The sequence below is a fragment of the Aethalodelphis obliquidens genome, unplaced genomic scaffold (genome assembly GCF_003676395.1).
Source record: "Aethalodelphis obliquidens isolate GAN/ISIS:26980383/991018 unplaced genomic scaffold, ASM367639v1 scaffold9, whole genome shotgun sequence".
In the NCBI taxonomy this organism is placed as follows: domain Eukaryota; kingdom Metazoa; phylum Chordata; class Mammalia; order Artiodactyla; family Delphinidae; genus Aethalodelphis; species Aethalodelphis obliquidens.
The window spans coordinates 27,492,039-27,516,077 of NW_020837953.1; the positions used below are offsets into that span (position 1 = coordinate 27,492,039).

The following is a 24,039-nucleotide window of genomic DNA, read 5'->3' on the forward strand; positions in this document are numbered from 1 at the left end:
AAAGGATGCTATGCATGGCAGACAGCCCCCAGTGGCAGTGATGACAGTGTCCCCTCATCTTAATTTGGGCCCCCATTGGCCTATGCCCAACTCTCTGGTCTCCTTGCTTTTTGTCTTCCTCATGGACTCGACCGATTTCCTGTCTAAACAACTTAGGCGGTTGCCCGTGTCTCCTGGATCTAGCACGAATTCCTTAACCTGGCACACAGGCTCGTGATTTGGCCCCTGCCTCATCTCCCACCAACCTCCTGTGCACCTGCATTGTCAACCACTTCCTCACTAAATGTCAAACTTCCACTTGCCCTTTGGGTCCTAAGGACCTTCCAGGATCCAGTTCTATCCCCTTGCTGAAGGGAACAGGACCTCTCCCATGCTCCCATATCACAACCAACCTTTCTGTATCTAAAACCACCTTTCCCCGTCACTAGCCTGTAAACCCTCAGGGAACAAGGACAATTCTTTTTTTGACAGGGACAACTTTTGATTGAGAAAAATCATATATATATGATGAGCATCACACCAACTTTGCCAAGGGCTCCACTCAGGCAGCTGAAGTGTATTTGCTAGTGTCCTGAGCCTGCGGTGACTGTTGGGAGGCAGAGCCAGAGACTTCGTAGCAGATGTGGACACATCAGTGTGGCTGGATGGACCCAAAAGCAGCAAATGACCACGAAGGTCAGTAGAGAAAAAAGTTAAGGCAACAGACTCTTTATTTAATGTGGTTTTAAAATACATCAAAATCAAGTCCCTGGCTGTTGTGAATACCAAACAGAGACAAAAAAAGGCCGTCAGCACAGCTTCAAACAAATCTGGACAGCCAGGTTGGGCCATAAGGGAAGCAGTTACAGGGACAGAAGGCAGCACCCTTCCCCCAGGCGGGTGCCTGGATGTCCCTAGGATGACCTCCTCTGTGCTGTGCAAGGTGGGAGGGCTGGAGCAGCAGCTGGAGAACCAACTCAGCAGGCCTCGGCCCTCCCCCATAGACACCAGGGCAGCTCCACTGGCCTTTTGGTCAGCCCTCCGAAGGGCCACCAGGGTGGGGGTGGAGGAGGGGAAATAACCATTTTTACAGACATAACATTCTCTTATAGAAAGTGCCTGAGCGCAGCCCATGGTCCAAAAACTTCACGGAAAACAAAATTTTTTAAAAGTGCTGCTGACACCTCTCAGAATCTGGTGTACATGAAGCTCTCAGCTGGACAAGACCCTGAGCACAAATTACTGTCAGCAGAGCCTCACCTGCTGTGGTCCCCTGGAGGAAAAACTAGCAATCTAAGAAACCAACACAGCTCTTGGTCCTAAAACTGAGGTCATGGGCATGAGACCTGCCCCAGGGAGGAAGGAACTGGTCTTCACTCATGGATAGGTCACCTCTTCATCTGGCCCAGGACCCTGGCCGGTATGGGCAGCACCCAGAAACCTGGGCTGACTTTGGGAAGCAGAGCAAGCAGAGCAGCTGTAGTGATCGGTTAAGATTTGGTCAACGAACAGGAAGAAGAATGGGGTCCCCAATTATAGCCTAGCCTGGATGCCTAGAGACAGGCGGCTGGAGGTGAGAGCAGAGGTTCTACCCTGCACAGCTGGGGCCACCTTGCTCACTGTAGATCCTCAGCAGCTAGACTTGGTTTCCGAGGGCTATAATTCCCCACACCACACTGGGCTCCAACAGTCCCCTCCCCACCAACACTATGGGCTTTAAGAGGTAGCTGAAGTGGGGCAGGCAATCATGTGGGTCACTGCAGGCCTTCCTGCTTGTCTTGAAGGGGGCAGGCAGAAACTTCTGTCTCTTCTCTGTACTTCCTTAGCTCAGCAAACCCCGTATGGGGTTGGCAGCTCTTATGTTCCTCAGCAGAGCAGTATCTCAGCCAGGGATGGCAAATAGGTCTCAACACTCATACTGGTTGCTGGGGGAATCTTGAGAAATGATATACCAGGGATTTAGCAGGGAATACTCCGAAGCAGATTAGTGGTACCTACCATGGGGGGAAGAGGGGAAATGCTGTGCCATTCATTTGCCATCTCTGGTCTAAGTCCTAACATAATTCAGGAGTACTTAGCACTCTTCATGAACCTAATTATCTGAGGGATTTAAGTTAAGGGCTGAAAAGAGCGGGCTATTTGTGGAAGATGAAGGGACTTATAAGATAATGAATTAACTTCAAGGAAATACAGCAAGAAGCAAAAACTCAACCCTCCGATCCATCTTGGTCTGTGGCTCCCTCAGCTATACTGAAGCTGAGGCCCAGCTGGAGATGGGGTTATAGGACCCCAAACGCAGCGTAGCCCTGCTTCCTGACCCAAGACTCATTCTGCTGTTCCAGAACATTGTTCTGTACAAAGATTGCCTAATACACTGGCAAGTTTGCCACCAGCAGGACTTTCAGAGTATAGAGTAGCATGTATGAGGGGTGGGAGTGGTGGAGCTAGAGAGGAAAACACACACAACTATCTGCAGCCATTCTGTGGACTTCTGGGGCTCAGTCAATGGCTGAGTCGCATTCTTACCCATTGGCTGTCAGATAAGAGCTGGGGGCTCCCACACAGGAAGAAATGGGATGTCAAGGGGGACATATCACAGCTCTTACTACTTGGGCAACAAAATCACGGCAAACCTCAAAAGAATGCACATTGGTGGTGTGGGTGCAGGAAGCAGAAACAGACTCATGAGGCCAAAGGGACAGCTGGACCCGGGGCCCGGCAACTGCTGCATGGAGACAGTGGTGGTGGCATCAGCAGTGGCCTCCCAGGATTGTAAGCTTGTGACAAAGCCATCAGAAGCCCTTTCCTTTCTCTCACTATAAACAAACAATCTGACTTCATCAAGCAGGAATCCTGAGCACCAACATGGCAAAGGTGCCAGGTGGGGTGGTGAGGGGGTGGGGCACTGGAGGCCAGGAACCCAGGCACCACCACCATAGCACCCCTTCTTCCTCAGAAGATCCTCAAAACAAACACTGTCATGTGCAAAACCGAAACAAAACCAAGGCAAACAGAACAAAACCCAAAAACCTTCAGAAAGAATCCTTTTGGTGATCTCGTCAATCATTTGTGCAGGCTACAGAGGCACCTGTGAATGATAAGGCTACTGCGAAGCATCATTGGCCTGGTCCTGGCACTACCGGAGCGCAGGGGAAGCTGAGGGGCTCCCTACCAGCACATCATCCCGCACAGAACATGCTCCAGGTCCCTTGTCCTAGGTAGGGAAGCAGTCTAATCACTGGCTCTGAGTGCCTTGTCAATGCTCTGCCTGGCGACCCCTTTTCCAGATTAAGAGAAGCAAAGGAGCTTCCAGGAGAGCTAGGAGAGCCAGAGCTGCCCAAGTCCCACTAACAGGAGAACACAGTCATGGCCTGGGTGTGTCACCTGTCATGAGCCCTGAAGGTAGCAGGGAGGGAGGGGCTGAGCCTCAAATTGGGCAGGGAAACGCTCAAATCACTTCTCCTGCCAACTTACTGTGACGGCAGCCACAGACGACAACTCCGCTTTAAGACTCTTCAGCTCACAGAAGAGCCACTGACTTCATCTGTACACACCCCCACCTCTGATGCAAGCCCGTTTTACACTTACAGATATAAATGTATGAGGCCTTGCACATATGCCATATGTACGTAAAACTGACCCACAAAATCCAAAACTGCAAAGAGTCAGATGGCAGCCAGGTCACAGCACCCTGGGCCTCAGCGGCGGGAGCCTCACATGGGCCAGGCCTGGCTGGGCTGCTCGCTCCCTTCCCAGCTCCCTAGGCAGTGATGGAGGCGGGTTCCTGGGGCCCAGTTTGGCCTGATGCTTCCATGCTCGGTGCTCCGGGGCAGCAAGGAGCTTCTGTGACCCTTGGGGAGCTAGGTGCTTGGACGCTGGGCCCCTCGCCACCCTGTTCCTTGGAGGTATTGGCAGCCTCTGGCCTTCGCTCAGGGCCGCTGTCAGTGAGGGGAGCCTGGCCCCCAGCACTTAGGTCCTGCACCCTCTTGTTCAGGTCATTGCGCTCTGACTGCAGTGCCCGACACAGCTTCTCCAGCCGCTGTATTTTGACCTGCAGGCCCTCCAGCTCTTTGTCCCGGAGTGTTTTCTAGGGAGAGACATAGGGCCTTCAGTTCCATGTCATCAACGCCCCACCCAACACTGCCACTTGGTAGAAAGCATTCACACTTTAACAACGCTGGGCACCGATCAGAGTAAAAAAGCTGGCCGCTTTCAAGTAAACAGCCCTGGTTTATGCTGAGACTTGGCTGTCGGTTGGGGGCAGTGTGGTGTAGAGAAGGGGCATGGCTTGGAGACAATGGATTCCTCTGTTTATCAACCAGATGGCCTTAGCAAAGTACTTGGCTTTTGAGCCTACTGCCTTATCTGTTATACTGGACTACTAATGTCACCCTCACAGATCTCAAGAGAGCTCAATGAACCGGCACATCTAAACACTCAGCAGGGTCTGGCACACAGCAGCCTCTCCGTCAATTAGTTATTTTCTCCTCCTACATCTCAAGCCACAAAATCAAATTATCTGGGCAGTTCTGCAGCTGCATGCAAGCTATGCGCATCACTGGCACCCCTTGTTTTTTCTGCTCCTTTCCTCCTTTCTTCCATCTGCTCTCTTTGCTTCCCCTACAGACCTATCACTAAGCTCACCACCTCCCTCGGGGAGACAGCCGACAGTGCCTCTGGACTTGGATGGACATGCATGTGAATCCCAGCTCCACCTCATGGCAGCTGCATCACTTCTCGGTACAATGTACAGGAAAGGGCCCAGTACTCAAGAGCTGCACACCCCCAGCCCAGATGCAGGTCACACTCAGCCCACCTCCTCGGCCATCTCAAGCAAGGCCTTGTTGCTGCTCTCCCACCGGGACCGGTACATGGTGGTTTCTTTTTCCAGCTTCTTGATCTTCTTAGTCATCTGGGTTATGTGACACATAAAAGGAAATGGTCAGGGGTCCAGGCTGTCTGTGCATCTGTGTCTCCAAAGTGGGGAACGATCCCAAGGGGGCAAGGTATTACTGGGCGCAGTCAGTGCCCTCTGTGCCACCCCAGGGTGTCTCCAGTTAAATACAGCCCACCCAGACCCTACTTATGGTCTCAATCACACTATTACTGTAAACAGCTCCCCGTGAAGCACTCCAGGGAGGGGGCTTCCTGAAGGCAGGCCCAGTGTTCAACTCTGAATGAAGCGCTTATGCCCCTGCAGCCACACCCAGTCTGGACCACTGTTACCTTTTCCATCTCTTGTTTGAACGTGGTGAACACCTCACTGCTTTTGGAAAGAGTGTTCTGGAACTCTTCAAACTTCTCCGTGTATAGGGCAAGCTGGGTGAGAAAGAAGCCCACAGGTAAGACTGGGTTCCTCTGGAGGGCACTTCTGGTCAACACACTCAGACTCACCCTTGGCCCTCTGACCCAACAACTCTCTTGAGATACCAGTTTTCTTTAAAACAAAACAAAAACCATATATTTGGAAGGATATAATCTAAAATGTTAAGCCTAAAAAGTAGGATTTGGGGGTGACTTGTATTTTCTTTTATGTTTGTTTTCAAACTTTTCTTCCAGAATGAAGTCTAACTAATGTAACTGAAATCACCCATTCCGTCCCCACCTCCTCAACAGCAGCACAACAATTCTGACTAGGAGCCGAGTACTTCGAGCTCACCTAGCCACCTGGTCACCACCACACAGGTGCTGGGAGGGTCCGGGGAGAACAAAGTCTTAGGAAGGTCACACAGGAGTCAAGGTGGTCCTAGAATGAGGGTTCCATTTCCCTCCCCACAGGATGGGGCTCAGCGTGGGGACCACGAAGGCACAGGGGGAGGCTATACAGTCTCACCTGCTGTTTCAGGTGGGTCTCCTGCTGCTTCATCAGCTCGCACATCCTCTGCGACTCCACAGCCTCTTTGAGGAGCTATTTCCGAGACAGGACCCCAGATTCCATCAGAAGCCCCCAGAGGCTACGTCTGGATTTTCTTCGCCACACGCACCATAACCCATCAAGGCTTCCTGCTCTCAGACTGGTGTCTGAGGAAGCAGTGCCCTGGTCTGACCAGACAGCAACCTCTCCCGTACAAACTTGACTATAAGCTGAGCCAGAACCCAACCTGCCTCCTCCCAGACCCCCACCCCTGGGGCCTGAGCCTCACAAAATCCTTCTCCCGCTGGTGCCTCTCCTCTGCCTCCTTCAGCATCTCCTGGGCCTGCTGGAGCTTGGCGTCCACCAGCTGCTGCTGTAGGTCCTTGTGTTTGAAGACTTTGTCAATGTGCTGCAGGAAAGCATCATGAGAGGGGTCCATCTGTCAGGAGCTCCCTTTCTCAGGGAGACCCAGGGGCTGCAGGGATGCCCCATGTGCAGAGACCAGGGCACTGCCAGCCTACCACCTCAGTCTGACATGTTGGACTCCCACGTGTCCCATAGGATGTGGGACCCAAGTCCCTGGAAGGTCTACTGCCCAACCTCACCTTGTGTCTTTCCCACTGAGTCACTCTAGAGTGAGCACAGGGGTTTAAGGATGAGATCAGCTCCCAGGAAGCCAAGTAATAAAAATACTCCAATCTCTAGCCTTAAGAAAGATTACGTACTCCATTGGACTGAGAACCCTTACTTCTGGAGCCCAACTCCCCTGTAAATGAGAAGAAAGGGCAAACACGACTTCTCTACCAACATAACAGCTTAGCTCAGTTGGCAGAGATCTGCTGTATCTGTAGGTGAAGATCAGATGTGTGGATCCCAAGGAATGGCTGTCCTGACTGCTGGAGGAGCCCCGGGAACTGGGACCAGGTGAGAAAACAGTGATGGAGAGGTGGTGATGAACGTGAGTGCTACTTCAAAGGTCAAAGCAACTGAAAACAGGGAGGTGGAGAATGCGATATATTTTTTGGATGGGGGAAGAAAACGTGGCTTCGAGACACGTCTAGTTTGAGACATGATGAATTTCAGTCACCTGTGATCTACGGTTGGGAGGCTTGTGGGGCAGGATGGGAGTGCCTGAATCTGACTGGGGACGGGGTGCACCTCCACTCCCACAGGGAGAACCAGGGGGAAAGGAGAGGGAAGACAAAGAGGGGCCTCAGCTGCTTGAAGTAGGTGCCTCACTCTGGTGGCTCAGGAAGCCTCCATGTCTCTCAGTGCTGAGGGACAAGAACCAAACCAACTCCTCTCAAACCAGCCTTCATCCCAGAGGATGAAGCACAGGAAAAGAGGTGGGTCAGGGAAGGCCCCTCCAGGCCCTGCACACATGATCACTACACTGGACTGTGAGCCCAAGAGGGCAGGGTCTTGCCCATCCCACCCACCACCACACCCACCACCACACCCCACGGTCTAGGAAGGGGCCTGGTCCAGCCCTGTAAGGTAGCTGCCAATCTCCCTGTTCACAACATTTAAGAAACAGAAGCCCAGAACGCCAAGTGACTGGCGTGTGGGGACCCAAAGAGAGGGATCTGAGCGCCTGGGGCAGCAACCAACACCAGCCAAGGGAGTGATATCCTGCCCTTTCAAGTGGCAGGGGCAGCAGAGCAGCAAGTAATCAGAGGACACAGCCCCTAGAGTCGATCACTGAACACAGTTCCAGCTCCTCAAATTCTAAAATACTCTGAAAACTGAAACTGCCCTAACCAAGCAGATAAACTTGTAAGGCTAATAAGCATTGTAAGGTTAATTATAAACCTAGGCGAGAACACTCACAAGTTTTATTGCATAAGCATTAACATGTCTGATTTGGGGGTGCTGCCACACGGCCCTGCTGGGGGTGCTACGTAATACCCAGTCCATGAACATAACTCTAGTCTAAAACGTGGACAGTTCTAATTCCAAAAGACACCTGGCCCTACTGTTTAGGACGAGGTGCTGTGGACCCGCGATTGTGTGGCCACAGGCGAGTCTCTTCTCAACACCTCAGCTCTCATCTACATGAGGATGTACATCATCACTCCCCTCCCGTAGAATGGGGGAAGGGATGAAGCCTAGAAAGCGCTGCCTGGCACCGGCATCCACCCAGAACCCACAGTCCCCTGGCGACCCCTCACCTCCTCCCGTAGCTCGTACTGCTCAATCAGCTTCTTGAGCCTCTCAGCCAGCTCCACGTTCTCCTGGCGCAGCTTGGAATTGCGCTCATTGTGCTGTTCCATCTGCAGCTGGATGTCATTCAGTGTCACCTGGAAGTGCGAGGTCACCTCCTTGCGTTTCTCCTCCTCCTCCCGGGCCCGCTGCACGCCTTCTTCCTGGGCAGAGAAGTCAGCCCCAGCTCCATCATCCACTGTCCCCTGGCCAGACTCACAGGGCTCCCCCACCAGTTCAGGTATGTTCTCTCCCAGTAGCCCTCCCTGCTTTCCAAGTGAGGAGTAGCCAGGATCCAAGAGGTCATGCAATGGGGGCTCCTAATGGACCCCTCTGTATATCGGGTGACATCGAGCCAGAGACTCCCTAGAAAAATGCAGGCATACACGTAAGTGCCTTTCTAAAGAAATCTGGATTTCCTGAGGCCTACTCTTCCAGGCCTCAGAACAGGATTTGGAAGACCTATTTGTCTCAGTTTAATGTGCTTCTATCTCTGACCCACCCCCTCTCCCCTGACCAAGTAGTTAAAATTCAGTAATTCCCAGGGTTGGCAGGGCTGTGCAGAATTAGGCACTCAGACACTGTTGGTGGGAAGGCAATCTGGCAAAATCTATTAAAATTTGCATATTCTTCGACCCAGACATTCCACTTCTGAGATTTATCCTATGGATAAATTCCATGTAATTAGCCAGGGATATATATAACAAGAATTTTCACTGTAGCTCTATACATGAAACAGTGAAAAATTGGAAACGACACAAAACACATTAACTAGGGTACTGATCAGATGCAGCATATCCATACAATGATGCTGTTAAAAAGAATGAGAGAGGCTTATAAAACTGCTAGGGAAAGATAAGGCATTGTGTAAAGTGAGAAAATGGAATAGGCTATGAAACAATACATGTATAATAATTTCATTAAAAATATTTTACGTAAGCTTTTATATGTAGACAGGAAAGTCAGAAGGCTGCACTTAGACTTACATATAAGTAGGTTTACTTCCCATTAGTTTCTGCTGGGACCGGGACCAGGGTCAAGGAGGGTGGGCAACAATTACCTTTGCTTTGTTAGACTTTTGTCACCTTTGTATCTTTTACATCACATTTATATTAAATTTGTAATGTTTTAAAATAAAATACAATTGAGAAAAACAAGTTGCAAAATATATTTACTGATGCAAATTTTTAAAGAAATATAAAGGATATATATACAAAAGCTATCTGGAGATCACAGTAATGACCAAGCCTTAACCAGACTGACCCCACCCTAGGAGAAGCAGAGGTTGGAGAAAGGCCCCAGCACTCCAGACTGATGACCCTCTCCACCCTCCAGCTGCTCACCTGGGACTGCTATGGGATGGAGAAACCTAAAGCCCTGCATCCAGGTTCCTTCAACACCTTAGCCTTTATCTCATCTAATACAAGTGCATGTCAAGTGGTTACAAGTAGCTCTCTAAAGTACGGCATCATTGGGGAAATCTCTTTCTATGCCGAAAGCCTGTGCTGCTTTTAGGGGGAAAGCCACCAAAGACAAGTGAGCTCAGGGAAAGCGGCTGGCCCACCTTGAGGGAACGGTTGTGGCGCTGCAGCTCTCGGCACAGGCTCTCGAGCTTGCTGCGGGCCAGGACAGCCTTGCTGTGCTCGCCACGCAGGTGGTCCTTCTCCTGTACCAGCTGGCTCTGCTTCTTCTGCAGGAGCTTCATCTGCTTCTGGGAGTTCCGGTGCTCCTCCAGCTGGGAATGGGGATGGGGACGGCAGGTAAGAGCCCCGTGGGGACCCAGGGTCTCCTGAGCTGACCCGACTCCAGCCACCACAGCTCAGGCTGGACACTATGAGGGTGCTTCACACACTGCCCCCAATAACCCCAAGGGCCCCAGCTCAAGGATACAGAAATGGACGCTAAGGACAAGCAGAGGGGCACAGCCAGCAGATGCCAGTTTCTCTCTGAGCTTTGACTGCAGATTCAAAGCTCGCAAGACTCTCAGACCATGACATTCCCCCAACTCTCGGGACACCCATGCCCTCAGATGAGCCCACCTGCTACCCACCTCCTTATACTCAGCAACAGACCCTGGTTCACCATTTCTCTCCTCAACATGATTCCTAGAGTCAAGGTGGCCTTTTCATTATCGACAGATAATCCTTCTGGCTCCCTGGCTTCACAGACCCTCACCTCTTCCTCAGACCCTGTCCTCTCTCAGCTCAGGTCCCCTCCCATGAGCCTATTCGGCACTGTACAGGAGAAATACAATGCGACTCAGAGTAATTAAAAATGTGCTGACCTCCCAGGGCAGGGAGGGTACGAGGAGAATGGGGAGAACTGACCAGCTCAGCATACTTCTTGCACAGAGCCGCGAGCTTCTCCTCTGGGGTACTCAGCGTGTTCAACGTCTGCATCAGTAACGTGATCTCCTTTCCTGCAAAGCACAGGGAGCAAAGGCATGTACCCCCTTCTCTGGGGGCCCCCCCTTCAGGTCTGGGCCCACTCTTCTGCCTTAAGGTAGCCCTCCCCTATTCTCCAGCACCCATCACAGACGACATGCTCAATAAATACTAATTAAATGAATGACTGAGTCTCTGTCAAATCCCCGTGGTGAGCACCACGAATGGGAGAAAGAAAACTGCCTACTCTACCTACAGGTGAAAGAAAGGTGTCCCACCTGCGAAGTCAGTGCTGTTTCAATGCAAGGAAGGCCCTTCTGAAAGAGGAAGGATGCAAAAGGAACAGGTCTCCTTAAGAACACTGCACTCCAGTCAACAGAGGCAGACAAGAGTGCACTTTAAAATGACTATCCTCCCCAATTAATAAATATAGCTTTCAATATTTGATCCTAAGATTAAAATAACTAAAAAAAAACCCTTTAAATTAGGGCAACAGGTAGGGGGTGTGGGGGAGTAGCGACTAAGACATGGGTGTAATACCACCTTTGATTCTCTGACACACACTAACCCTCCATCCCCACCCAAGTGACTCCCCCATGCCTGTGACTGAGTCAAAGAGAGGGCCACCGTACATAGCACTGTGCCAGGCTCCTGAAGTGTCAACCCCGGGAGGCTCTGAGAGATCAATGCAGAGAATGCAAATCATGGGCACACAGGCCAAAACAAATCCAACCCACAGATGGGTTCTGTTTGGCTCCTATCGTATTAGTTGCCAACTATTAAAATCTAGAGATTTCACATAGTAACTCTAGATTTCTGGCTTAAAAAAAAAAAAAAAAAGCCAGCTACAATTTTTACATGCTATCAACTCACTGGGACCAGGTGGCAGTCAAGCTTTTGGATAAAGGGGGCATTCTCTTGGTCTCATGGGGCCCTCTGGCTAGCTTGGTTTATTTGAATTTTCAACCCTGGTCTAGTCTAATTCTCTTATTGTGCAGAGGAGTGAAAACTAAGGACCAGAGAGGAGAAACGTCTTGCCCAAGGTCACACAGCAAATTAGAAATGGTGCTGGCGGGCACAGACTGCCGACTCAGGACTCCTGCTTTCCATCTCTCAAAGAGAGCAGGCTGGACTTCGGTTCCTGCTTGCTCCCAAGGCCAGAAGCCCTTGTGCAGTGAACAACCTGTACACCTCTATCTATGGCACCACTGTCCCGGCTTTGATTAAACGACGCAGTTTGACAGTTCTGGAAGTAGGGTTTCCTCTGAATCCTGGCAGAGCAGGCTAGCCCAGGATGTCAGGTCCAAACTCCCTCCCCTCACCAGCCTCACAAGCAGCTGCCCTCTGCTCACCCAGACCCTTGGCTTTCTTCTTCTCCTGTGGCCTTCGGTGGTCTCGGTCTACGACCTCGTCACTTGCCCGGCTCTCGTCTGTGCCCGGCTCCCCCTTGGAAGTCTCTTTCTCACCATTGACTACTGGGGTCTCTGGCTCGGGCTCCCCATTCCTCGAGGCATAGGTCCTGGACTTCTCTGCATCTTCGGGTTCAGCTGGCTCACCCTGTGCCCCATCCTCGCCTGGGCCCCCCTGACTGTTGTCAACACAGTATGTACTGAGGATGTCTTCCAGCTGGCGGCTCAGCTCCTCAGAGACATCCTGGAGGGCCCCAGACTGAGCAGTTTTGGCTTGTGCTCCTTCAGCAGGAGAGGATGAGGGGCAGAGAGAGAAATAAGATGGTTATGCCACTGGTTGGGAGTTTTCAGGCCCAAACGTACTGGTTTGGGTTGCCTAACTTCTCTAAGGCTCAGTTTATTTCCCTGTAAAACGATGTAACTATTTCTCACTACTGCCCAACCACGCTTGTTGTGGGTATAAAAGAAATCAAATAAGTAGACCATCCAACACACAGGGGTGGCATCATGTAGCAGGAACTCTACGTCCAGTCCATCCCCTTCTCCTCCCCGCCAATGTCACCTCTTGCCATTAAAAAAGTTTCAGGGGGCTTCCTTGGTGGTGCAGTGGTTGAGAGTCTGCCTGCCGATGCAGGGGACAAGTGTTCGTGCCCCGGTCCGGGAAGATCCCACATGCCGCGGAGCGGCTGGACCCGTGAGCCATGGCCGCTGAGCCTGCGCGTCCGGAGCCTGTGCTCCGCAACGGGAGAGGCCACAACAGTGAGAGGTCCGCGTACCGCAAAAAAAAAAAAGTTTCAGGGAATTCCCTGGCGGTCCAGTGGTTAGGACTCCATGCTTCCACTGCAGGAGGCATGAGTTCCTGGTTGGGGAACTAGGATACTGCAAGCCGCTGGCGCCGACAAAAAAAAAGAAAAAAGTTCCAGAGGAGACACTGCTTTGGGAAAGCAAGTGTTCTCCTTACTTGCTGCAAGTAATAAATCCTTCCTTCTCTGGTGGGGAAAAAAAAGTCCCAGAAATGCCTCAAATATAAACAGCAGTTACCCACTGGTGAACGACGTGTTTGTAACCTGGATTTGCTGGTTGGGTGTCTCATTTGACTGCCAACCTGACTTGATCCTGTCAGAGCCTTCTCTCAAGAGAGTTCTGTCCCTGTGCTTAGAGTGGGAGCCTCTATCAACTCCCCAGCAGCCAGTGGGGACTGCACAGACTCAGCGCTGTCCTCCTCTCATTCTACATTTCCTCCTTGCTGGGTAAACAGTGGCCTTGGCCTCTAATTCCAGAAGCTGGACCGGCGCACCACAAACTCCTCCCCCTGCCCGCTGGAAAAGCAGAGCTGGCACACACCCTCAGCCTTCCCTGGAGCCTGGATGGTGGAACCTTCAGCTTCTGTCGCAGGAGCCGACTGGCTGGGCCGCCCCTGGGCTCCCTCGGGTCCAGCTTCCGGTTGCCCCGGGGTGTTTTTTGGGTTGGAAGTGTTGCCTGATTGCTTGGCAGCCCCATTCTTTTTGTCTTGGTTCTTCATTGTGGTTTGCAATGTTAGGTTAGGAGCAGATCCTATAGAAACAAACACACTTGCTATTTTCCAGACTTTAAAATTCTTCGCAGCCTGGATCAGAAATCCCAACACCGGGCGCGCAAAGCTTCTTGAAACAAACCGGCAGGCCTTCCCTGGAGGGAGCCAGCGGTTCTCCGTTTCCGGTCCGTCACCGGCGCCTGGTGTGCCCAGGAGCGAGGGAGGAGCGGCCTCCTTTTTCCTGAAGCCACTTCCCGGCACAACACGGTCCCCTCACCACAGGCCGCGCGCGGGATACGTTCAGGGCCCGGGACTGACGTGGCGGGACGCTGGATTCCCGGTCCTTCCCCGCCCCCCACGCCCCACGTGCCGCTCCCCCCTCAAACCCGCGCGCAGCCACCCACGCCTCGCGCGCCCTCCAGCCGCGCGCGCCGGGCGCGCGCATGCGCACAGGCCTCAGCCCTGCCCCCCGGCCCGAGCCCTAGCACGGAATCCACGCGATTCCTCGCACCGGCCAGAAGCGTCTGGGACCACAGACCCTCTGGCTCGCTTCGTACCCCTAGCCGACGCTGTACGCACCTCACCGCCGACGCCCTGACGGCTTCGCCCGCTCTGCCCTCGTACCGGAAACCCTGGATAACTGCTGCCGGCAGAGCCTCCTGCTAGCGCCGCAGCCAATCAATAGCCGGCGCTCGCGCGAGGCTTGCTGGGAAAGATGAAGCGAAGGCGGCCTCCGAGGCGGGTGAGTTGGGAAGGGAGGGGAGGGAAAGGACTACGCTTCCCTCCATGCACCGGGGCTGACCCCCACTCCCAAGATGCAATAGGGTTTTAGTCCTCGGAGCCGCAGACCCAGGAGGTCCGAAAGGAGCCAGTCATTCTGCACGAATACTCACGTCAGCCTCGTTTCTGTCTCGAAGGAGCTATGATTCAGCTCCCAGAGCCTTGCGCCTGGCTGCTTTTTCCGGTACGCCTCCACCACCCCGTCCCTCCTGCTGTGAACATCTACGACTATCTAGGAACCCTGAGGACGAGGGAGAGAATACACTGGGCTGGGCATCAGCCCTGTATTCCAGTCCCAACTTCACTAATTGCTATGTGACGGTATTCTTTTCCCTCCCAGGGCTTCAATTTCCGTATGCAAATAGAAGGTTTTAATAGTTTTTTGAATAGCTTTCCCCGTTCCTCGTAAATACTGTACTGTTTGTTATTGCCAATTTACAGCTGTGGACTGTAAGACAACGGTTAGGTAACTTGTCCAAGGTCACATCGCTATTGAATGATTAGAGCAGATTCAAAGCTAGGAAGTCTGGCATCCATCTTTACTGGACTACCCTGTCTCTTACTCAGAAGAAACAACCACCACCGTAGGCTTTCCTTGAGGATGAATCAAAATAACTTGGGAAAGTAATTTATTTTTCCATCTTCATTACCAGCTTGAGCCCCTCTCTGAAAGGTGCTGAGGGGGCCCTGCAAGGGGGACTTTGGCCTCAGCAGATTCCTGAGGCTTTTCTGACTGGCCCACCCTCTACGAAGTCCCAATTGCACTGGAGCTAAAAGGGAAAAAAAGCCAAGCTTTTCTCCAAGTGTAAGATCACAATTCTTTTTCTGTTTGTCTATAGATAATGGAATAAAGCCCAGCAACCCATGTGCCTGGAATTTAATGCCTAAATGGTTTGTTTGGCTTCTGTTTCCAGCCAATCCTGCCCAATCCCTCTGCCTTTTTTGTTACATCTCTACTTTTACTATCTCCAGGATTTCCCAGGTTTTTGCAGGTGCTTTTCTACCTTCCAAAATTCCCTTCTTGGTGAAACAAAATCTTTTGAGGCCCACTGAGCTCAAAGTTCACTTCAGAACCTTTTCAGTACTCTGCAGTCTGTCCTAGCTCCCTGGGTCTAGACAGAGTTCTATTACAGCATTAGTGATGAGGTGTTGAAATTATTTACTTACAACTGCCTGAACGTTCAAGAACTGTTGGCTAAATACTTTAGTCCTAAAGCCTAGCAACAGTCTGGGGGCTGAGAAGGCAGAGAACGTTTTAAATTGTTGTGCAAATTGGGCATCTTTTTAGGGCTCTTAAGATGTTAAATATTTCCTCTAGTTGAAGAGACTTCAGCGCAGTGCTCTTTCCCACCCCTTAGGCAGTGTCTACCAGGTAACACTGAGAGGCAATATTCGTATAACAGTATAAAGGTGGATCTCAAGCTCAGAAAGCGTTGGAATTCAAGTCTCTCAAAACCAAGGCCCTCATTATTTCCAGAAAAGCATGTGGGAAATCTCTTGAGGTAACATATGAATCAGGCCTTCGTGGATTTCCATAGGAAGAGGGTGTTCTAGGCAGAGATAAAGAACATAATATAACAAGGTACACATGGGATGAGAGGTGGAGTGGTGCACCAGGAAGGGTCAATGGTGGTCTCCAGGGGCCAGCTGGGTAATGAGAACAGACAGGCAAGGAATAAGAAAATTTGATAGAAACATGGGTTAAAAAGTTACTTTCTTCTTTGCTGTAAGAGAAAATGGCAACATTAGCGCCTGCCAGAGTAAGGGAGCCCTCTGGGAGTGGTGGTTGGGAATGGTGGTGATGGTGATGGGTAATAGAGCTCTTGCAGATTGTTTTCATGCAGAAACTCAGGCCCAGGAGTGCCAGATATTTTTAAAATATAGACACATCTTTTAATATTGGCAACGAATTAAAACTTAAAACGTACTGTGTCAGCCAACCAAAACCCTCCTTTTTGGGTTGTATCAACTTTTTGGCTGCTAGTCTGTAATCGCCGCTTTAGGAATTGATCTAAACCAAAGTGAGGAGTTTGTGAACTACTTTGGGCTCAAAGGGCTGTGGAGTGGTGATGAAATGTGAAAATCTTACAGAAACTCTAGAAAATGCAAATTAAACCACAGTGAGAGCCAGAGCTTCCATCAGTGGTTGCTGGGGGTTAGGCAGGAAGGAGGGATTCCCAAGGGGCATGTGCAAACTTCTAGAGGTGATGGACATGTTCACTCTCTTGACTGTGGTAATGGTTTCATGGATGCAAATATGTCAACACTTAACCAGTTGTTCATTTTAAATATGTGCCATTTACTGTACGTCAATTATGTTTCAATAAAGCTGATTTCAAAAATTCTTTATAGCAGAAGCAGGCTGTAACAATTCTTAATTCCACTGTTAGGTCAAAAGTTTAAGCACCCTCACTTCAGTGACTTCCAAAAAATCCAGTCTAGGATCACTCCAAAGAACACGATTTAGAACTTTGCAACAGGTTTTTATTTTTGCTTTATATCTATTACAGTGTTTGAAACCTAAAGAAATACATTTTCTCTTCAAATTTGGATGTGTATATAAATATCATTTGTCTGGACTCAGCACACTCAATGCCATGGTTTCTTGGCCTGTATCTGCTCTGAAATCATCAAGCTTTGTCTGTCTACCCAGGGGCCCTGAGAACATGGAAAACAATAGCCAGAGTTTATAGTTCTTAAAAGCAAATAAATTTGGAAAGAAAAACTAGTAAGGGAAAAGGTTTGATTCACCTTCCTAGGGTCTATAGCTGGGAACCCAAGCTGTTTTTGAGGGATATCTGGTCTGTCCTGGGTAACTGGGACCTCATACCCCCTTTGCTTCTTTAGTGGTTCAATCAAAAGCAGTTCCCACAAATCTGGCTAAAAGAGCCAATACCCAAATCCAGGGCCTGAGGATTGTCACCATGGCAGAGTTTTCTCTTCCCAAACCCAGAGGCCGAACATCTGACCTACATAGGGGAGCAGGGCTAGAGTTTAGCGGAGGGGTTCAGGAATGTGCTAATGTGGACATCAGCAGTCAGGCTGGCCCAGAAGTAGTGAGGTGCGCCCAAATGCACTGAAGACCTTTATGACACACTACACAAATCTTTCTCCTGGGATGTTCTGGGCCTCAAATTTAATGGTGCCTCTTCTAATTCACAGCTAGGTTTGATTCTGCATGTAGCCCAGGCCTGATGCAAAATGCCCTCTCAGAGGAAAACAGCTTTAATTAACAGACTTACTTGGTTTATACTGACCTCAAAATTCTTCCCTTACCATGGTCTTCATCTGGGGGTGGGTCTAGGGAACAGCCAATGGGATGACTGAATCCTTTATGAAGGCCTTGGCCAAAGAGCAGCTATTGCCTACCACATGGATCCCCGCAGGGCCAAATTCTCAGCTTGTTGGCTTAACAAAAAAAATACAAAAGTTAAGACAGAAAAAACACTGGACAAGATTGGTCTAAAATGTGCAATCCTAAAACGGCTATGGAAAAAACCTACTCTGAGCAATTTCTCAGTCTCACATGCACTTATTTCTAGGATAGTCCTACCCGGAAGATGTTGCTACTGGTTGTGAGGCTTTCCTATGGTTCAGTGCACTGAGCCTTGCACCCTTCCCCAGCCTGCCAGGGAGGCAGACAGGCACACACAATCCTGAGGTCCCCAGCCAGCCTCTTCTCCCTATGGGTCCCTGTAGTGCCTGCAAGGACCTGGAGAATCCGGCTCCTTGCCTTCAATTGAGAATCCAGAAGCCAAGCCCACAAGATGAATCTACTGAGGAATATTCAAGATGATGGATACCAAGCTGAGTGAGTCTTGGGGAGAAGAGACATGGCCTGAACAAATGAGCTGAGGCCTTCAAAGAAGGGCCTGTGGGAGGAGGAGGGAAGTACTGCTAGGCGTTCATCTCCTTCCCTTCTATTTTGCTGGAAACGGGTAATTGTACAGTGTAGGGGGAGGGCAGGCAGACATGAGAAAATTGAAATCTAGTTCATCCTGCTAGAGTTTTCATATTAAACTGGTTTGGCTGAAGAGAAAATGAAGGTCAGTGCCTGAGAGCCTTCTTTCGCTCTTCCTTAAGTGTGGTATAGCAGCTATAATCTGTGCAGTTCAGCTCTAAATAGGGCTCTTGGAAAGAGGCTTCCAGGGAAAAGAAAACAGGAGTAGATCTAAAGGTTCTAGGTAAGGAGGAACACAAAGGGTCCCGGAAAGCTGAAGTCATCAACACGTTACTTGGAAGGGTCTTTTGTACCCACTGCCTCAAGTAACTAGGCTGGCCAGGTGAGGGTGGAACCTATGTGGTTCTAACAGAAGGTTGCAGCCAATACCATGGCCGGTCAGTCAGCGGGGATAGCTCAGAACTGAAGGCAGGCTTCTAAGACCAGAGAGCCTGTTAATACTAGAGAAGATGACATGGGGGTGGGACGCCCAGAAAGGCTGGCAATAAAGAATAGCTGGCACTGTTCAAAACAGTATTTGAACACTTGAGCTAAGAAAAAGGCTCCTTGTCCCCTTAATCCACACCTAAGTATCTCCAACCCACCAGAGATCCTAAAATGGACATAGCTATGTGCCAAAGTATTAAGATTCCAAACACAAGTCTTCTCAGGCTACTCCCTACAGCAGGTTGGGGAGCCCCTCCATCCCTGTAACATCCATTCAGAAATCTGTCAGAAAGCTCTGACTTCACCTAGGCCAGGGTCTGGAGTCCAGATGGGGACTGCCCACGAAGAGTGGCTGTCAAGCCTGGGCTAAAAAATATTTTGCTTCCCAAGATGGCCAAAGGAGAGAAGGAGATACAAAAGATGATGTTACTGCCTCTGTGGGCTGGAAGAACTTCACCTGTTGACTGAAAAGGGGGTCAGAGGAATACAGTGGGAAAGCACAGTCTGAGGAAGACACTAACAAAGGAAAGCTCCTAGAGGCCATGTTTATCTGAAGAGAAATTTGTCCTCGTGCCCTGGGAGACTTCAGCCTTTGGAGTCCTTGTAGAAAACAGGCTTCGAGTAGTAACCCATGATCAACAGAGTCTTCTCTTTGGTGCATGGCCCAGATCTGAAGCAAAAGTAGATTTGGGAGGAACAGCTGGGGAAGGCAGGATGTGTATGTCTCACAATAAGAATTTGGTCCCAATGTCAGGGACTTAATTATTGCTAGAGATGTACAAAGTAGATCTTACTAAAATAAAATGCTCTGCCCTTTGGACAAGGGGTGGGGGGTGGCTTTCTTTTGAACTGTAGGAAAATGGTTTTGTAATGGAGTCGGCAGGCCAAGTGAAGAGGGTCCTGCGCCTTGCCTACCTGGGAGAGTGGGGTTGGTAGTTATCATGCCCAACCTGCAGAGCAGCATCTGACTCACTTAGGCAGTACAGCACTGGTGTCACTTTTCAGTGATAGCCACCAGCCGCAACCACTTTTCTCAGAAAATGCCTCTGGAGTTGGATCTCAACACTGGAAAGAGAGGGCAAATTCAAGACCAGTGGCCAAAAACAACTGAATGTTTTATCTGTAAGCAGAGTGGCATGGATTTCACCTGAGCCAGAGGGGGATGTGTAGCAATGGGAGCAAGAATGGCATTGTTCCTGGGGAAGGGAAAATACAGTTTGGAGCAGGGCACCTCTGCCCGACCTCTGTGGGGAAGCAGGGACAGGGCAGATTGTGCCTTCAGCTCCACCACTGGCCTACACTTAGCCAGCAACTTCCTCCACCCCACCCCCAACACCTGGGCTTTACTATCACATGTAGTCCATTGAAGCACACAGGCAAGCCATTGAGGCACTGCAGTAGCTCTACTCAAAGGGGAAAGAAAAGGCATTAGGATTATATTTGTCACAGGAAGGGTAAAATCCAAACCATGTACAAGGATCCCAATCAGGGAAGACATCAATCACTCTCAAAAAAAGTCCTGAGGCTGCTAAATATCTCGGATAGGAGACACGGCAGCCACCTGTGATAACTTATGTGGACAAAGGTGTTTGAGACTGAATCTGAGGAGGCAGACTGCTTTCTGGGTTTCCTGATGTAAGCAGGATGCTCAGTGGTAAGGACTAGAGTGGTAGACTTCACCGGGCCCTGGGGCCATCCTTGCTCCCTCCATTCAGGTACTAGGACAATCAGACCAGGATGCCCTGCTATATAAAGGTTCCAGAGCTAAGGGTTGGTCCCTGGTGGTGGCCCGGAACCCAAGCAGAGAGGAGAAGGATCAAGGTCAGGCTTCCTGAGCAAGAGAGCTTCCACATCTCTTTTTGGTCTTCCTCACAGTATCCTACTTACAGAAATTACAGAGACAGTTCCTCCTCTTGAGACCAATTAAGGTTGACCTACGTAATATATAGAATATAAAAAAATACAGAACTTTTTTGACATTCTCTCCTTTGGAAGTAAAATATACATGATCCAACTACGGAAGAGGAAGAAGAAGAAAGGCCAAAGGCAGGGATCCACTGGCTATCCCAATACATGACACTCTCACTCCAACCTCCCCTGCAATTTATGGGTCACCAGAGCAAGGACTTTCTCCTCAGGAGAAAGGAAGGACCACAGCCCTCTGTCACGTGCTTAGGAGAAAATACAGCTACCTCAGAGGTTCATCTCAACTCTGAGGGGAATTTTCAAGTAAACAAATGAAGTTGGGTCGCACCACTGGAAGGTGGGTAGGAAACATGGGATCAGTAGCGACACATGGGAAGCCCCGTCTGAAGGCCTGTGTTCCTCTCCCCTCACTCCCACTGGTGTACATGCCCCAGGAGAGTGAAGGGGATCTCCCAAACTAAAGAGGTCTGGGCAAGGGGTTAAAGGGAGGGAGGGGCCTTTGTCTCATGGTGACCTCCCCCTCAGCCTCTAGTCCCAGACAATGCTGGCAGCTGGGATTCCTAAAACCAGGAACTCATGGCTCTGGGAAAGAGCAATTGTAATACAAGAAAAATGTGCAAAAGAAAAAAAATTAAATAACGCAATCCAAGCATACAAGATTAATATTCTGTCCGAGCAAGAACACTTTGTTTTGGATTTCTCCCCTCCCCTCCCACCCCCGACCTGTGGAATATTCCATCTGCTCAAGTACCCAAGATAAGAGTTACAGAGATCAGGGCAGAGGACTGGGAAGGATGAAGGAAGATAAAACGGAAGGAAGTCACCACTAAAGAAAAAAAAATAAAAAATAAAAAAGGTGCAAAATTGATTACCTCAGTCCTCCTTTGTCTACCCCTGGGCTCCTGGGTTAAAGACATATGTGCAGCCAAAATCTAGTGTAAGGAAGCAAAACCCAGCAAGTCCCCTTCTTGTCACAAAACCCAAATGTGAGCCTCAGATGGTTCTGTCTGTCCAGAGGGTGCTCCCTCCAGGGAAGGGGGCGGAGCAGGTCAAGAGCACAGTTTCCAGGGCAGCAGAGGTGTGTGGTGGCTGATGGTGGGGAGGGCTGGTTTCCCGCCCACCAGAGGGCTGCCTTTCCGCTGGTTGGTGGTGCTTCCCATCCCCTCCCCTCCCCGGAGGCAGACATTATAGCTGGAAGCCCTCCATGGGGGCCTCAGGCTGCTGGAAGATAAACTGCTGTTGCGTTTCATCCACTTGGGGAGCCAGGCTGCTATCATCATCTTCTACGCCAAAGTAGTGCTCAATGAGGTCAAAGGCCTTCTGGTAGATCTCCTGGTTCTCATGGCTCTGGAGAAACTCAATTTTATCCAAGCCTATGGTGGCAAGAAGAAAGGAAGGAGAAGAGTAAACTTTGAGTGCTTTTCTCTGGGTCCATGAAACAATCTATTTTTTCCTTCCCTGAGTTATGTTAGCATTTATAAACACAAGTAATATGATCAGATCTCTCTTTGATCTGAAAGAGGAGAGCCAAGATCTTTACCTAAAATGACATAACACCAAAGGAAAAAGACCAAAATGTCAGTTATAAACCGGAGAGTCTAGTCCCGATTCTGCTTTTAACCTGGGCAAACCATTACTGTTCTGAATCTCTTGGAGATGAGTGATGAGTCAATCCAGCACTAACAGACCTTGCTAAGGAAACCATAAACAAAACTAAAAGACAACCTGCAAAATGGGAGAAAATATTTGCAACCGATGCGACTGATGAGGGCTTAATTTCCAAAATATACAAACAGCTTGTATAGGTCAATAACAAAAAAACGAACAACCCAATAAAAAAATGGGCAGAAGGGACTTCTCTGGTGGTCCAGTGGGTAAGACTCCGTGCTCCCAATGCAGGGGGCCCGGTTTTGACCCCTGGTCAGGGAACTAGTTCCTGCATGCATGCCACAAGTACGAGTCTGCATGCTGCAACTAAAGATCCCGCATGCTGCAACTAAGACCCGGCGCAGCCAAAAACAAATAATAATAAATAAGTATTTTTAAAAAATGTGTGTTGTAGGTGTACAGAATCTTAAAAAAAAGGGCAGAAAACTAAATAGACATTTCTCTAAAGACATACAGATGGCCAATAGGCACGTGAAAAGGTGCTCAACATCACTATTATTAGAGAAATGCAAATCAAAACTACAATGAGGTATCACCATATACCAGTCAGAATGGCCATCATCAAAAAGTCTACAAGGGAATTCCCTGGTGGTCCAGTGGTTAGGACTCAGTGTTCTCACTACTGGGGCCCTGGGTTCGATCCCTGGTCAGGGAACTAAGATCCTGCAAGCCATGCGGTGCAGCCAAAAAAATAAAAAAGTCTACAAATAATAAATGCTGGAGAGGGTGTGGAGAAAAGGGACTCCTCCAACACTGTTGGTAGGAATGTAAACTGGTGCAGCCACTATGGAGGTTTCTTAAAAAACTAAAAATAGAGCTACCATATGATCCAGCGATCCTACTCCTGGGCATATATCTGGAGAAAACTGTAATTCGAAAAGATACATGCACCCCAGTGTTCATAGCAGCACTATTTACAATAGCCAAGACATGGAAGCAACTGGAGTATCCATCAACAGATGAATGGATAAAGATGTGGTGCATATATATAATGGAATATTACTCAGCCACAGTAAGAATAAAATAATGCCATTTGCAGCAACATGGATGGACCTAGACATCATCAAACTAAGCGAAGTCAGTCAGACAGAGAAAAGACAAGTATCATATGATATCACTTATGTGGAATCTAAAAAATGATACAAATGAACTTATTTACAAAACAAAAAAAGACTCACAGACATAGAAAACAAACTTATGGTTACCAAAGGTGAAAGGGTGGGGAGGGATAAATTAGGAGTTTAGGATTAGCAGATACAAACTACTATTAACAAAACAGATAAACAACAAGGACCTCCTGTATGGCACAGGGAACTATATTTAATATCTTGTAATAAACTGTAATGGAAAAACAAAACAAAAGAAAGAAAAGAACTTGCTGCTAAAAACTCAGCTGAAAACATGCCTTCCGGCTCCTGATTCTATTATCAATTCTGGAGCTTTATTTTTGCATCTGTACCATAACCTACTTACTAGGTAGAGCCTATCAGAAACAGAACTCATCTACTGCTCCTCAGAGGAAATGGAACTGGTGGGATAAAACCTTGCATTCAATGATGACCCCCTCAAAACACACACCCTCACATATGTATACTATTTCAGAGTTTCTCTCTACTTACGGCAGAGGTGAGGTTGGGGAGAGGGCACCTACCATAGGCTTCCTCGATGAGGCCACAGTAGGGATTGACCCCTGAGCCACTGCGCTTGCCCTCTTGCTCTCCGAGCCGAAGGATGTTCTCCAGTCCATTGAGGGCGACTTGCACAATCTTTGAATCCATCACAGTCAGCAAGTCACACAGGGGTTTGATGCAGCCCAGGGAGACCAGGTACCTGAGGGGCAGAGACCAGGTAAGTTCTAAATTAAGACAAGGCAAGGGAGGTGCCAGGCAGGTGCTATGGGGCCTCTAGGTCTCCCTCACACACATCGATGCTCTCAG

The 24,039-nt window shown here is 49.5% G+C and overlaps 2 protein-coding genes across 9 annotated transcripts in view; both read right to left on the bottom strand.

Moving 5' to 3' along the window:
* Nucleotides 1-692: 692 nt before the first annotated feature.
* Nucleotides 693-14,258, bottom strand: TXLNA (taxilin alpha). Of its 2 annotated transcripts, XM_027109296.1 has the most exons (11): nt 13,921-14,258; nt 13,173-13,382; nt 11,772-12,110; nt 10,363-10,454; nt 9,600-9,770; nt 8,005-8,199; nt 6,123-6,242; nt 5,813-5,887; nt 5,206-5,298; nt 4,796-4,891; nt 693-4,066 (listed from the first exon to the last, which is right to left on the bottom strand). In XM_027109296.1, the coding sequence occupies exons 2-11, from the start codon at nt 13,348-13,350 to the stop codon at nt 3,740-3,742; spliced, it is 1,686 nt and encodes a 561-aa protein (XP_026965097.1). In that variant the 5' UTR covers nt 13,351-13,382; nt 13,921-14,258; the 3' UTR covers nt 693-3,739. The 2 variants fall into 2 exon arrangements, with proteins under 2 accessions (XP_026965097.1, XP_026965098.1); XM_027109297.1 differs by lacking the exon at nt 13,921-14,258 and having other exon boundaries at nt 13,173-13,649.
* Nucleotides 14,259-16,588: 2,330 nt separating this feature from the next.
* KPNA6 (karyopherin subunit alpha 6) overlaps nt 16,589-24,039 on the bottom strand; it is a 54,750-nt gene continuing 47,299 nt past the window's right edge. For 4 of the 7 annotated variants that reach the window (XM_027109293.1, XM_027109294.1, XM_027109292.1 and 1 more), the window contains exons 13-14: nt 23,754-23,932; nt 16,589-21,807 (exon numbers count right to left, since the gene is read on the bottom strand). In XM_027109293.1, coding sequence (XP_026965094.1) covers nt 21,620-21,807; nt 23,754-23,932 — 367 coding nt within the window. In that variant the 3' untranslated portion in view covers nt 16,589-21,619. The remainder of the gene's footprint in view (nt 21,808-23,753; nt 23,933-24,039) is intronic. The other 3 variants (XR_003433336.1, XR_003433335.1, XR_003433334.1) reach the window with 3 other exon arrangements.

Bases quoted from the DNA above. Each gene is read 5' to 3' on its own strand.
- TXLNA (XM_027109296.1), bottom strand. From the start codon at position 13,350: ATGAAGAACCAAGACAAAAAGAATGGGGCTGCCAAGCAATCAGGCAAC. The intron at 9,771-10,362 runs GTCAGTTCTCCC...CCCCATTCCCAG, and splicing joins GCAAGAAGTATGCTGAGCTG to CTGGAGGAGCACCGGAACTC. The intron at 6,243-8,004 runs GTGAGGGGTCGC...GCTTTCCTGCAG, and splicing joins AGTACGAGCTACGGGAGGAG to CACATTGACAAAGTCTTCAA.